Raw genomic sequence first — 13,090 nt, 5'->3', positions numbered from 1 at the left:
TTTTCAATAACTACTAATATATTTTCCGCACAGTTTTTTTGTCCCCCACGTTGAAGACGAGAAAGAAAATGAATGAATTCATGGTATAAAAGTGGTTATTTCCCTAACAGAAAGTGCGTCCTGGCATTTTCCATTCTGAATCGTGTTTGTGTTTGTGACTAAAGTCTCCTTATGACGTCATTGTGCTTATAGTGTTGCCATCTTGGATACTTGGATGTTGCCATCTTGGTTAGCTTAGGATAATAATTAATCGAGGCTAAATATGCCGACAGTTATTGCAATGGACTGTTCAGCGTCCATGCACAGTTGGTCCGCTCCAAACAAGGAAGGCAACGTTTTGTCAAAATTGAAACTGGCTTCAGAATGTGGAATGCAAATTTTAGAGTTTTTCGCCGAAAAGATGAAACTGGAACATCTGGCAGTCCTATCATTTTCATCTGATGTTGAGAAATTATCTGAGTTTAGCCGGGACTATGCTCATTTGAAATTGTCCATTGCAAAGGTGGCGGCATTACTTTACCATATGAAAAGTGTGTGTTAAATACCCTATTGGAGAGTTAGCTTTCAGTGCGCCAATAAATGGTAAAGCGTTTTTGCCATAAAATTGGCACATAAGCCGACTTTGTGCATACAAACTTTCAACTTCCAATAGGGATAAGATGTATATGAAGACTTTCTAGTCTAACTAATATGTATAGTTGTTTTGTCAGTGTCAAGTTTATTTTTTATGACTTAGATGAAGGTTCGTGACAAATCTCTGTTTTCTCAACTCGTCTCCTATTTAAACCAGTTTGTCGTTGAAACTTGGGGCTACATGGAACCTTGTCATATTATCATCATCACAGACGGACGATTATCTTGGCCTGAGGTGGACTGGTATTTTCTGCAGCAATGACAGATTGTTTAATATGTTGGTAGAGATGATGTGCCCCTGGAATTTGAACTGGTCATAATCATTAAATTCACAAAATTATGTTGAGTGCAAATTTGCGTTTACGCAGTTGTTTAAAAAACCATTTAATATCATCAGTGCTTTTTTTTTTGTCATCGATGTTACTCACTTTATTGTGGGTTTAAGGACATTACGATCGCACCATCTCGAACTCTCTTTGAATTTCCGGGCAACCTTCACATTTTGTGCCTTGAAAGCACGTCTTCACTGACGTCTAGTGGATGTATGACATGCCTCAAAAACATTCTTGAACAAAACAGTGGTGAGAAAATTTTATGAATCAGGATGATTATTGTGGATAAGTTCATAAGCAGAATATATTCTACTTTTCGATTATGATGCTTGTAGGTTGGTAGTCTCTAAAATATGACAATTGTGTAATAAAACTATATTCCATGTAATTGGCAGATGTGTCAAGCTCATTGATTTCAAAATAAAGTTTTCGTTGTATAAAGATACAGACCTTTTTCAGAACAATTTGTTGTGGTTGACAAATGACATGTTTTGATAGGTTTATATTTGTGTTGTAACAATAACATGTTTTTGTTGCAATAGGTAAAGGATCAATAACATCTCTGTTAAAGTCACGGTTGAATGAACATGAAGTGATTTCGACCATGAAAAATGAGCTTGAAAAGTTTCTGAACGATCGTTTCAAAATCTTTGAGATCAATTTGAAATGTGGAAGCTTAAGCAGCCAGGTATGTGCCTCACTTTTTATGAATGGCTGTTTGATTTTTTTTTACTTTATTTTAACTATAAAATTGTATTTTTATTTAATAATTAAAAAAATGTGTTTCATGCAAAATTGTTAATCATTGTTTGGAGTTCATTTGTAACAATTTGATTGTAATTCAGGAAATACAAACCAGGTTTTAAGCAGATTTTGAATTATCTGATTTAAGGGTTTTACTTTATTCATTTTTCTGACCTTTTACTGAATACTGAAAAGGAATAATTGATAGTAAAAAATTTGAATAAAATGAATTGAAAGTGTGAAAATTGAAAATTTTAAATATAACGAAAGCGATTTGAAAGTAACTACAAGTTAGAACAGAATCAGCAGCATCAGAGGTTGATGTCGAGACCAAAATATTTTGCATAAAATCTTCCAGGTTGCTCTTTACCCAGCTCCAGTCGCAGACAAGACTGGAGAAGAATTTGATGATTCGTTTCAGATCGTCGGCTTCCTTGACGTTGCTGATGTGGGAAATCCCCCAGTTTTGTCAAGGTGAGTTGGAAATTTTGACAGACCTAGTTACGTTTGTGTTCCAGTACTGTTATTTTGTACTGATATGAGTAGTTGCGTAGAAATACATTGTGGAGAATGTAACTTTGCATTCAGACGCAGTTAATATTGAAATTGGTTCTTAGGCACTTGCTATCACCGGTCGCTGATAAAGAGACATCACAGAACCCTGACGAAACCAAAGACTTTGCTGGAAGCCCAGCCATGGCCATTGTCTTACATGGGAGCTTGAAAATTGAGAACAAGGTTGCTTTGGTGAAAGTTTCACCAAATAACTACGGAGTTATCTATTCCTGGCCCTGTAGTAAAACAAAATCAAATCTGGTTCTCTCTCTACTGCCTCCCGGTGCCGAATCTGTACCTTGGCTTGGAAATATCCGCCAACTCGGTCCTTCCTCTCTACTGCCATCTACAGGAAAAAAGATTGAAACTCCGACGTTTCCGGTGCAGCCGAGAAAGGGCTCAAAGCGAAGTTACGCGCAACCTACAGTGGCATGGACCAGGCCCACCGGACTCCAGACTGACATTCAAAAGATTTTGAGAAGCGCAAAGAAGTTACCGGAGAAGTCACAGGTGGGAAGGAGGCTTTGGTATTTAACGTCATCTTTTTTGTGTTCCTTTAAAATTACTTTAAACATCAACATCAGCTAAATCGAGTGATTTCGTTGATGAGTGATCCAGTATAGGAGCGGTGTTTCCAGTTTATTATCGTTATGTGTTAACAATCATTGCCAGGTTTTCTACAAGGATTTGAACAGATTAAGACGAGCTGCTCTCGCTTTCGGTTTTCATGAACTCCTGGAAGGAATTTCGTCTCTTTTGGAGCGGGAGTGCACCTTACTGCCCGGAACAGCTCAACCGGAAGCTATGCTCCAACTTTCCCACGCAGCTCGAGAACTGAAAGCGTCGGTCGGAGCCGGTTATGAACACAACCTTGAACCTTTGAAAACAGATTTCAAATTTAACCGGTAGTGACGTCAACTGTTACTTCATCATGGAGCTTAATGGTAACGCTCGATGGACACAAGGATAGTTTGCAGAGAAAGCAACTCGAACTTCTAAGACGGTCATGTTTGATGTTGAGAAGTGTTGTGGGTCAATTTTTATTGGACAGGAATGCTATTGAAAATACTTGCTGTTTCTCTATTCTACTTATAAGTTTTTGTTAAAATAAAATTTAATTGTGTGAGTTCCGGAGTGGTTTAGTGTAAAATTACTATATAGTGTTCCCCTTGACTTGGGTTGGTTTGTTTTTCCAGCTGAACAATTTAGCTTAAGCACTCACCAAAGTTTGATAGACATCGGAAGATTGTGCTTACTAATGAAAATCTTCTCGCTTTAAAGAAAAAAATAACACTAATTTGAAATTAGACTTGAAAGACATTTCTGTAAACAAATGCAACAGATATGTGTATAAATAAGTGAAGTGATTGTTGTGGCGTCGTCAAACATCAAAGGCGAGTTAACAGCCGCCACAACAAATGGATTACTTTTTATTTCTATCTCACACACAAACATGTAATTATTCCTCAATATACCATAAGCTCCTCATTTAGAAACGTACGGGCACGTTTACTTTTCAAGTCTACTTGAGTACTTGGCTCCGGCTACTTACAGTTGTTTTATTGTCTAGATTTAAACCTGAGAACCTTAAACGTTATGTTAAACTAACTTCGTGTGTGATTCTATTTCTACTCGTAATTTGTGTTTGCAACAATGCGTTCGCATCCAACAACGGGTTACATTATTATTGGATTAAAGTCCCGGCGCTAAGAGGACTATGACTATGTAAGACCCTGGTTTTGGCGGTTGCGTTATGTTCAATAGTAATTAATACTTGGCTCGATTTTTATTTCTTTTAGTAAGGTTTTGTTTAAAGCCGGCTTAGAAACAAGAAAGATTTAAAAAAATATGCTGCCGCAATATTTACCATAGACGAATTTACGACACACACAAATCAAATTTGTCAAGCTTGTTGAGATTGCCATTTAAACGTTAGTTCCAAACCTTCACTTGTGTTTAATTGTAAGCAAAAAAATTAGAGGATTTTTATTTTAAAGAATAAGTAAACGAAAGCATTTCTCAAGAAAATAATTTCCAGTTAAAAAACAAACAAAAATGTTAAAGACATCTACAAACTTATTTAGAATTTTTTTAAAGAGGTCTATAAAAATACTCAGATGGTTATGCGTTGTTGTATAAAGTGACAAAGTGAAATTGTCAGTGAAACTGTTGTGCAAGGTCTTGCCCTTGAAAACATATAGGCTTTAAAGTCTGACCTTAAGGGAGTGATTATTCATTGTTAGTTTTAGTTGCAGAGAATAGATATAATTGTTTTACTGCATTTGGCGTTTCATCTTTGTCAGTGTACAAAATGGCGACAATAACGAGGCTTTTGCAGAAGAATATACCAGTAAGTCGCCATGTGTACCGGTATGTGCTAGAACCAGATTGGTAAATTTGCCAATGCTAAGTGCGCCGGGGAGCAAAATCAATTGCAAATTTTATGGCTAATGCCTTCTAGACTTTCCATTTTAGAATTTCAGCATGTGCAAGTTATAAAAACTAATTCGTCATATTGTGTAGAATATTGTATTATCAGCGTCTATTTCACCAGCTGCCGGTTATTAAATTTGGAAAATATCTACTTTGGGAAACAGTCGCCGGTTATGCACTTGATATTTTCGTACTTCAGTAAACGGCGGTTTGTGAAGTACCGGTACTACACATATTTTACCAGCCTCTGTTTACCGAAGCAGGAAAATATCGATACAGTAAATGGCAATTAGGCTAGTTTGTAGATTAAAATGTATGTTTACATTTAACTTAAAATGACATACTAATGTTTCCAAAGTGTAAATTAACGTAAAACTTATCCCGTCCAACCCAAACAATTTCCCTACCTTTCATGACTAAATTAGATCAAAACTAAATTTGGACAAAAAAAGAAGTCAAACAATAGCAAGATTCGAACATAAAACCTCCAGCTTATGAACCCCATCGTTAACCACTACGCCATAGAATTGCTTTTTTCTCCTCGTCTAAAGCAAAAGTGATAAACTCATCAACAAAAATCTGCTGGTCATCATATTATGATTCAGTAACTTAGATAAACGAACGCCAGTGAAATAGTTACATTGATAAATTATAGGCTAATTTTTAAACTCTAACAGAAAAAAAGTCTTTACATGACTATTAGATTTAGACTGGTGAACTACATTGCACTTAATGTTCAAAGCAAATGTGACATGACATGATATGTGACACACGCGCATGAGACTCAGCATTGCCAAAATTTTAGATCACATGTTTATGTGGAAACATCATTTGTGATGAATACAGTAATCAAGGCTAATTTCATATTTTCTACATATTTTCATGAGGCTAATTCCATACTTGATTTTACAACAAACCAGATTGCTAAGCTTGCTGTTTTTGGGGAGAAATCTCTTGCGCAATATGCCTAAAAAATAATGCTTATTTCTGCAAGTTATTCAGAATAAACATGTCTGCGCAGCTATTTATTTTGCGAAAAGAATGACATTTTTGATTCAGGGGTACTCAGTAATATATAACATAACGGCCATTTTGCACTTGCACTAGATTACTGCATATGGTGCACCTTATAAACTTCGCAATTGGGATGTCAGTGCACACTGCTACACCAAAATGTGTCCCTTCATTCACGATTTCTCATCAAACTGCCATGCATTCCAGCCTGGTACAACGCAATGTACCCCAATTTATGCATTCTAAATCTGTATTATTTACTTTGCAGACATCATGCACTCGTTTCTTTCATACCACCGTTTCGGTTCAAGCCCGGGCTGCAGTTGCGATGAGTCGCTTAGAAAGTGACCAGGTCATAAGATATGACAGGCTGGAAGAAAACATTTCTATTGTCAAGAAAAGGTGGCAAGTTGATTTAATCGACCAGAATGCCTTTCAGTAGATTGCTTTATAGATTGGCCGTATTTTGTGCGTACAGGTTATGTAGATATACATATGTATGTGAGTATATGTGTTAATTTTTTCAGATTGAATCGTCCTTTGACATTGAGTGAAAAGATCTTGTATGGACATTTGGATGATCCCCATAATCAGGTGAGATTAGATATAAAGCAATTTTTAATATTCTGTTGCATTGGTTGTTGGTTTTGTTGTCATTAAGTTTTTATGTTTTGTCATATTTAAACCTTTGCTTTGAACTAAAAGTTTCATAAAAATATAATTATTTCAAAGGAAATTGTGCGCGGTGAAAGTTACCTGAGATTAAGACCCGATCGAGTCGCCATGCAAGACGCAACGGCACAGATGGCCATGCTCCAATTTATCAGCAGTGGATTACCAAAAGTACGAGATATTTGTTTATGTACTTTTTTCTAATGCAGATTATTTATCAACATTTGTAATAATTTTTTTCAAAGAATGTAATTGGGGTTCGAAGAAAAGAAAACTTAAGCATTTGTTGTATTTCCCTATGTTAAAGGCTGCCTTTATAATTAAAACATCACAACATCGGTAAACCAAATTTAAATTAAATCGGTAAATCAATGGCAGGTAGAATCTGAAACCCATCTGTAGGCATCGTTACTTATAGTGCAAGTATTGGCCGGAAGAGTCATCCACTGTCAGCAAATCTGACTAAATCATTCTTTGGTACAGCATCATAGTCTTGGTTCTTAGATGATCTGGAAATTCTTTATTCACTGATAGGTAGCAGTGCCCAGCACAATCCACTGCGACCATCTCATTCAAGCACAGATTGGTGGAGAGCAAGATCTCGCTCGCGCCAAAGACATCAATGCCGAGGTCTACAACTTCCTTCAAACTGCCGGCGCCAAATATGGTGTTGGCTTTTGGAAACCAGGATCTGGCATTATTCATCAAGTAAGTTCAGTAGCAGTGGGCAGTCTAGCGTCATATGTAGCAACTAAACAAGTAGGTTTTTAGAGTTGTTTCATATGAATATGTTGCAATGACTATTAGTTCATGTTTAGTATAAGTGGGAAATGCCGTACATTATCGTCGCAGTGCAATGTTACAAGTTTTAATACGAGTAACACCATTTTCATTTTTTGTATTTATAATTACGTGTGAGCTGTGTCACGAACCTTTTTATGGCAATGTTTGTTAAAAGGCGCTGACATCAGCTAAAATTAAAATATGCAATCAAGCAGGTCCTAGAAATGGTGTGAACTTTCCTAAAGTATTGGAGGTTCATGTATTACAGGACCAACACTTTTATTCGTTTGAAACATGTGTGTAAATTCGTTGCTGCCCATTGCTTAACCACAGTCATTTTCTTAGATTATCTTGGAAAATTACGCTTTTCCTGGGGTGCTCTTGATAGGAACTGACAGTCATACCCCCAATGGTGGTGGCTTAGGGGGCCTCTGTATTGGAGTAGGCGGGGCAGATGCGGTTGACGTCATGGCCGATATTCCGTGGGAGCTAAAATGTCCGAAGGTTATTGGCGTTGAGCTTACTGGAGAGTTGTCAGGCTGGTCTTCACCTAAAGGTTGATGTTAATATTTAGCACGTTGCTCTGATTAGATCTATATAGTTTTTGAAGTTGACTTTTAAATTTTTTTGTTTTTGAAGTTTTTCAGTAAGACGTAATCAATCGATTTCAAACGGTAACAACGATTGATCAGTTCGAACTGTTAATAACATCTGACAATTTGCGACGAAAATTCAAAATATAACCTAGTTATATGTTGTTGTTTCAGACGTCATCCTTAAAGTAGCGGACATACTGACAGTGAAAGGAGGTACGGGTGCCATCGTAGAATACCACGGTCCTGGTGTGGATTCCATATCTTGCACCGGCATGGGGACCATCTGCAACATGGGCGCTGAGATTGGTGCCACCACATCAGTGTTCCCGTACAATAAGAGGATGAAAGATTATCTGGTTGCTACAAACAGACAAGGTATAGATAGTTCCAGGACGATCCAACAAACGTCTGTGGATTGAACAGTCCTCTGGTTGGATTGTGCTGGGTTTAATCTAGCGTTGCCCGAATTGTTCGGGGTTGAATTGATCGATAGGCGGAATAGATCTACCATTACACTAACACAGCTCGATAATTTTATGTGTCTTCAACAATGTGTTAACTGCTCAATATGACATTGCTCTTTCCCGAACCAGATGTGGCCGGTGCAGCTACAGCTATGCAGGATTGTTTGGTTCCAGACAAAGGCGCTCAATACGACGAGCTCATCAAGATAAACTTAAACGAGGTGAGAAGACGTGTTATGCTGAAGTGTTGAAAGTTATAAGTGTGGGTGTTTATAAATGCAAAGAGTTGATTAATTATAGTTGCAGAGAACAGCAAAAAATTTATTCTTTTTTAAACATAACATTTTTTTCACTGATATTCTTACAGCCCTTCATGTATGTATGATCATATTTGTGGTTGTGACCGAGTCAGATCTTCTGTATTTTATGCTTAACTTCGATAAATTTCATTTTAATAATAAAATATTAACTCTTACATCAAATTACTTCTACTGGCTGTCTCCAAATTATTCTGGTTGATAATGAAAAATGCCATTTTGTAGAATCACATTGATTTTTTTGCCTAAAGCTTCTGTTTGTGCCTCCGCAGCTGTTCTAACTTGACTGCGAGTCAATTGAAGTTATTTTAAACTTCGAATCGAGTCAATCGAGTTGTCATCGCAAAATATCAAATGCTGATTAAAGCATTGATTGTGGTTCCGCAAAGTCTGTCCTGTGCTTTTCACATTCTACGTCCGTTGTTCTAAGTATCTTATTAATGCAAATTCACTTCTAAATATATTGTGTGTCAATATATTTTAGTTAAAGCCGGCACTGAACGGTCCGTTCACTCCCGACCTCTACAACCCATGCTCCGAGATGAAAGAAAATGCGGTGAAGAACGGTTGGCCTCTTGAAGTCAAGGTGATGCTTGTGCATTAAATTCTGTTACTTTCTGCAGCGGTAAACATGAAGTGACCGACTCATCAGCAACCTGCTATTGCTAATCTTATTTTTAGTAGTTATTAGTTAGTTGGTAATCACTTCTTGTGCGCCAAAAACCAACCTTGTGTCCAGGGGCGATTGGTTATTGGTTAGATCAGGTCTACTCAACTATTCTTAGCAAATGTCCAGTTACAAAAGTTCAAAATTTGCTGAGGTCCGTTATAACTCTCATGAAATAAGTTACAGTCATACAAATGTATTAAAATACAGTGTATAATATAATAATTCTCTGGATGGCTATTAATTTACCACTTACATACTCGCTGATTAATGGAATAAGCAGGAATAAGAAAATTAATGATGAACGATTTCATTTGCGTAAATACTGAAACAGATAAAGTCCGGATTCAACACTGAAAAGGTCCGCATTCGGACCGTGGTCCGCGAGTTGAGTAGCCCTGGGTTAGATGATACATTTTTGCCTTTAAGTCACACACAGATAATTTAACATCACCTTTCATGGTGTGTCTGCTCAATTATTAATTTGGTTTTGTCTTCTGAGGATAAAATGACTCTTCTCCGCTTTCATTGACTCTCTGTGATGTACAGGTTGGTTTGATCGGCAGTTGCACGAACAGCAGCTACGAGGACATGGGCAGGGCGGCCAACATATGCAAGCAAGCTCGTGATAAGGGGATCAAGGCAAAGTAAGTCGGAATTTATTTGACATGTAGTTTGTTTCCAAGTCGTGTCTTGCCGAGAAATTTCATCTAACCATCTTTATTACCACAGTGATAACCAGGAAGACATGATTTCAAAAAATAAACCAACGAATCAGTGATTACTGGGGGTTAGATACTGTTTAGATGACGATTGAGATGTTAGCACGGATAATAATCATAAATTTAACAAAGTGAACAACTTGCTTCTGTAACGGTCGGTATTGACCTTCATTGTGTGTCCACAGATCTGCCTTCACAATCACACCTGGTTCAGAGCAAGTCCGCGCTACCATTGAGAGGGATGGATATGTGAGTACAGCTCTTTGCAAGTGATCGTCTTTATAAAGATTGCACATTATATCTTAATCTCTCATACTCAGTGACTGTGAGATCGTAGAATCTTGACAGAAATATCTGTTCATTCTTGAAAAAATTCTGTAAACATCTTGTCCTATGTTAACGCTTACTTGCCGTCCACCGTTTCATTGCAAAATATATGACTTAATTCCAACTGATAACACCTAAACCTGGTCTCTACTTTATTTGATGCATTTTGATTTCTCCCTTTTGTTACATTCTCTTCATATTTGCTTTGATTTGATTCAGATAGACAACATATTTATTATTACTGTGTTGTTAAAGGCTCAGGTGTTTCGTGATGTTGGTGGCGTTGTTCTTGCCAATGCTTGCGGACCTTGCATCGGCCAGTGGGATCGTAAGGATGTTGCCATGGGTGAGAAAAACACCATTGTGACATCATACAACCGTAATTTTACCGGTCGTAATGATGCCAACCCTGCCACTCATGCATTTGTGACATCACCGGAGGTAGCTGTTGTTGATTGTTTGAACTAGTATTTCAGTAGGAGAACATTTTCACTTAAGTTATTGTTTTCACACGCAACGTTTCGCAAATCATGCGTACTTTGCATTAGAAGTGTATTTTATCTACAGATTGTAACGGCCATGGTGTTCTCCGGTGAACTTGGATTTAACCCTGAAGTTGACTCATTAACAGCTGCCGATGGTTCAAAGTTCAAGTTCGATTCACCAACTGGTGATGAACTTCCTGCCAAGGTTGGTTGCTAAGTTGTTACTTGGCTACATGTTGTCATTGGTTACATGACGACGACGTTCCTTGGTTGCTTCACATAGGTTCGGGTTCATTCTGTTTAAATTTTTAGTCTTAGCAGACATGCAAGGATATAAACGAAATTTTGCTTCATTTCAAATATTTCCATTGAATCATGCAGGGGTTTGACCCAGGTGAAGACACTTACCAGCACCCGCCCTCTGAAGGCGGGTCTGTTGTCGTCGATGTCGACCCCGAGTCGAACCGTCTTCAACTTCTTGAGCCATTTGATGTTTGGAACGGAAAGGACCTTGTTGATATGGCTTTGCTTATAAAGGTTGTCAAAGTCCAATTAACGTAGATTGTATTTGATATTTAATGTCAATGATTTGAGTGGATTAAGTGGAAGTGTTCAATTTAGACCTGGTTTAAGTTAGCTTTTTAAATTTGAAATCAAGTAAATTATACAATTATGGCCAACTATTAAAAGTGGGGTTAAGCAAGGCCTAGTGCTGTGTGTGTGGCAACATGAGTTGCCAGAACTTAACCATAAGCATATTCAGGTGAAAGGAAAGTGCACAACAGACCACATCAGCATGGCAGGACCGTGGCTTAAGTACAGGGGACATTTAGACAACATCTCCAACAATATGTTGATCGGAGCCATCAATATCGAGAACGACGAGGCAAACAAAGTGAAGAACGTTCTCACCGGAGAGTATGGCGGGGTTCCTGACGTAGCAAGGCACTACAAGGTACTAAAATATTGCACCTTAAGTTCAGTCACAGATGAATACAACTCTGAAAATCTTTAAGCCTTTTCTGTGCTCACAATGGATAGGAAAATGTTACGTCTTATTTGGACAGTGCTATGTTATGATGTAATATACCATTATAACCTAAATTTATTTAGAGCAGATTTTCCACATCGTGTAACTCGTGGTAATAGTTAATTCTTTTTAATTCTGTTGATAACGTTAATATTTCCAGGCGAACAAACTCAACTGGGTTGTGGTGGGAGACGAGAACTACGGTGAAGGCAGCAGCCGAGAGCACGCCGCCCTCGAACCTCGCCACTTGGGGGCGAGAGCAATCATTGTTAAGAGCTTTGCACGTATCCATGGTAACGTGAAGATTGAGTTAATTTTGTACTTTTGAATCTTTTATCATTAGTATTTGGTATTTTATTAAACTTTATCTTATGCCGGTGGCTCACAACCTTTCCTACTAGCGGACTCCTATCTGCAATAATTCCTTTCTCGCAGACCACCAACTTCAAAATTATTGCTTACTAGGCTATTTATGACGAATTAAACTCTCAGATCTAAGTTAAGAATCACTGGTGTAGACAAACAGCCTTGTTGAAGTCCTCAGTTGCGTCTGTTAGTTGAAACAAAAAAAATGTTCCAAGCCCCCAAAAGATGTCGCTTTGTGTGGACTGTGCTTACTATTATCGCTGTTTCCTTAGAAACCAACTTGAAGAAACAAGGTCTCCTTCCATTGACCTTTAGTGACCCCAGCGATTATGACAAAGTTCGACCTGATGACAAGGTTTCTCTTAAAGGCCTCAATGAATTTGCACCGGGCAAGGTGAGCGTGTTGAAATAATTCTATCCGCCAGTGTTGCCAACCAGTCTTGGGAATGTTTTAACGTCGTTGTGGACAGTTTTATATCCGCTACAACGCCAGTGTTCGTGCGTAATAATGGTCTGACACAAGCAATGGCTGACTTCATGAAACTCTATATTGCAGCAAATGGAATGCACCCTTACGCACGCGGATGGTTCTAGCGACACCATCTGGCTGAACCACACCTTCAACAAAACCCAGATTGAATGGTTCCTCGCTGGTAGCGCCCTCAACCGGATGAAACAATCCCAATAAAGTTCCGTTAGGAGACGTTTGCTGTTTGTTATTTTCGTCATAAATTAATATATTGCTTCAAGTTCGTGTTTAGGATGGTGCATAATGCTGTTGTACATTATGGGTGAGATTTCCCAACAATTGATGTTCATATTTGCTTTGATAAGTTCGAGCTTGATCCAGTTGTAGATCTTGTGGTTGTTCAAAGTTCCGTCATTGTAGTGAGTATTATTCGTGTTATCCGCTGCAACAATCCTCAAAATACAATTCTCCGTTTCCAGAA

At 38.0% G+C, this 13,090-nt stretch overlaps 2 protein-coding genes across 2 annotated transcripts; both read left to right on the top strand.

Annotated features, from left to right (window-relative positions):
- Window positions 1-204: 204 nt before the first annotated feature.
- On the top strand, window positions 205-3,390 carry LOC143453210 (integrator complex subunit 14-like). Its single transcript, XM_076954399.1, has 7 exons — window positions 205-502; window positions 737-868; window positions 1,079-1,214; window positions 1,508-1,653; window positions 2,068-2,183; window positions 2,327-2,774; window positions 2,937-3,390. The coding sequence occupies exons 1-7, from the start codon at window positions 263-265 to the stop codon at window positions 3,171-3,173; spliced, it is 1,455 nt and encodes a 484-aa protein (XP_076810514.1). The 5' UTR covers window positions 205-262; the 3' UTR covers window positions 3,174-3,390.
- A 1,062-nt stretch (window positions 3,391-4,452) lies between these two features.
- LOC143453204 (aconitate hydratase, mitochondrial-like) lies at window positions 4,453-13,090 on the top strand. The gene is made up of 18 exons (XM_076954394.1): window positions 4,453-4,614; window positions 5,980-6,113; window positions 6,239-6,305; window positions 6,444-6,554; window positions 6,918-7,091; window positions 7,512-7,722; window positions 7,934-8,137; window positions 8,356-8,447; window positions 9,028-9,129; window positions 9,760-9,857; window positions 10,118-10,181; window positions 10,515-10,700; window positions 10,827-10,949; window positions 11,126-11,281; window positions 11,508-11,699; window positions 11,935-12,067; window positions 12,413-12,534; window positions 12,697-13,090. Exons 1-18 carry the CDS (start codon window positions 4,576-4,578, stop codon window positions 12,826-12,828), a joined length of 2,340 nt encoding a protein of 779 aa, XP_076810509.1. The 5' UTR covers window positions 4,453-4,575; the 3' UTR covers window positions 12,829-13,090.

Source organism: Clavelina lepadiformis, chromosome 4 (assembly GCF_947623445.1).
Source record: "Clavelina lepadiformis chromosome 4, kaClaLepa1.1, whole genome shotgun sequence".
NCBI classification, from domain to species: Eukaryota; Metazoa; Chordata; class Ascidiacea; order Aplousobranchia; family Clavelinidae; genus Clavelina; species Clavelina lepadiformis.
The sequence above is the reverse complement of the archived record's forward strand: the minus strand, read 5'-3'. Positions and strand labels throughout refer to the sequence as shown.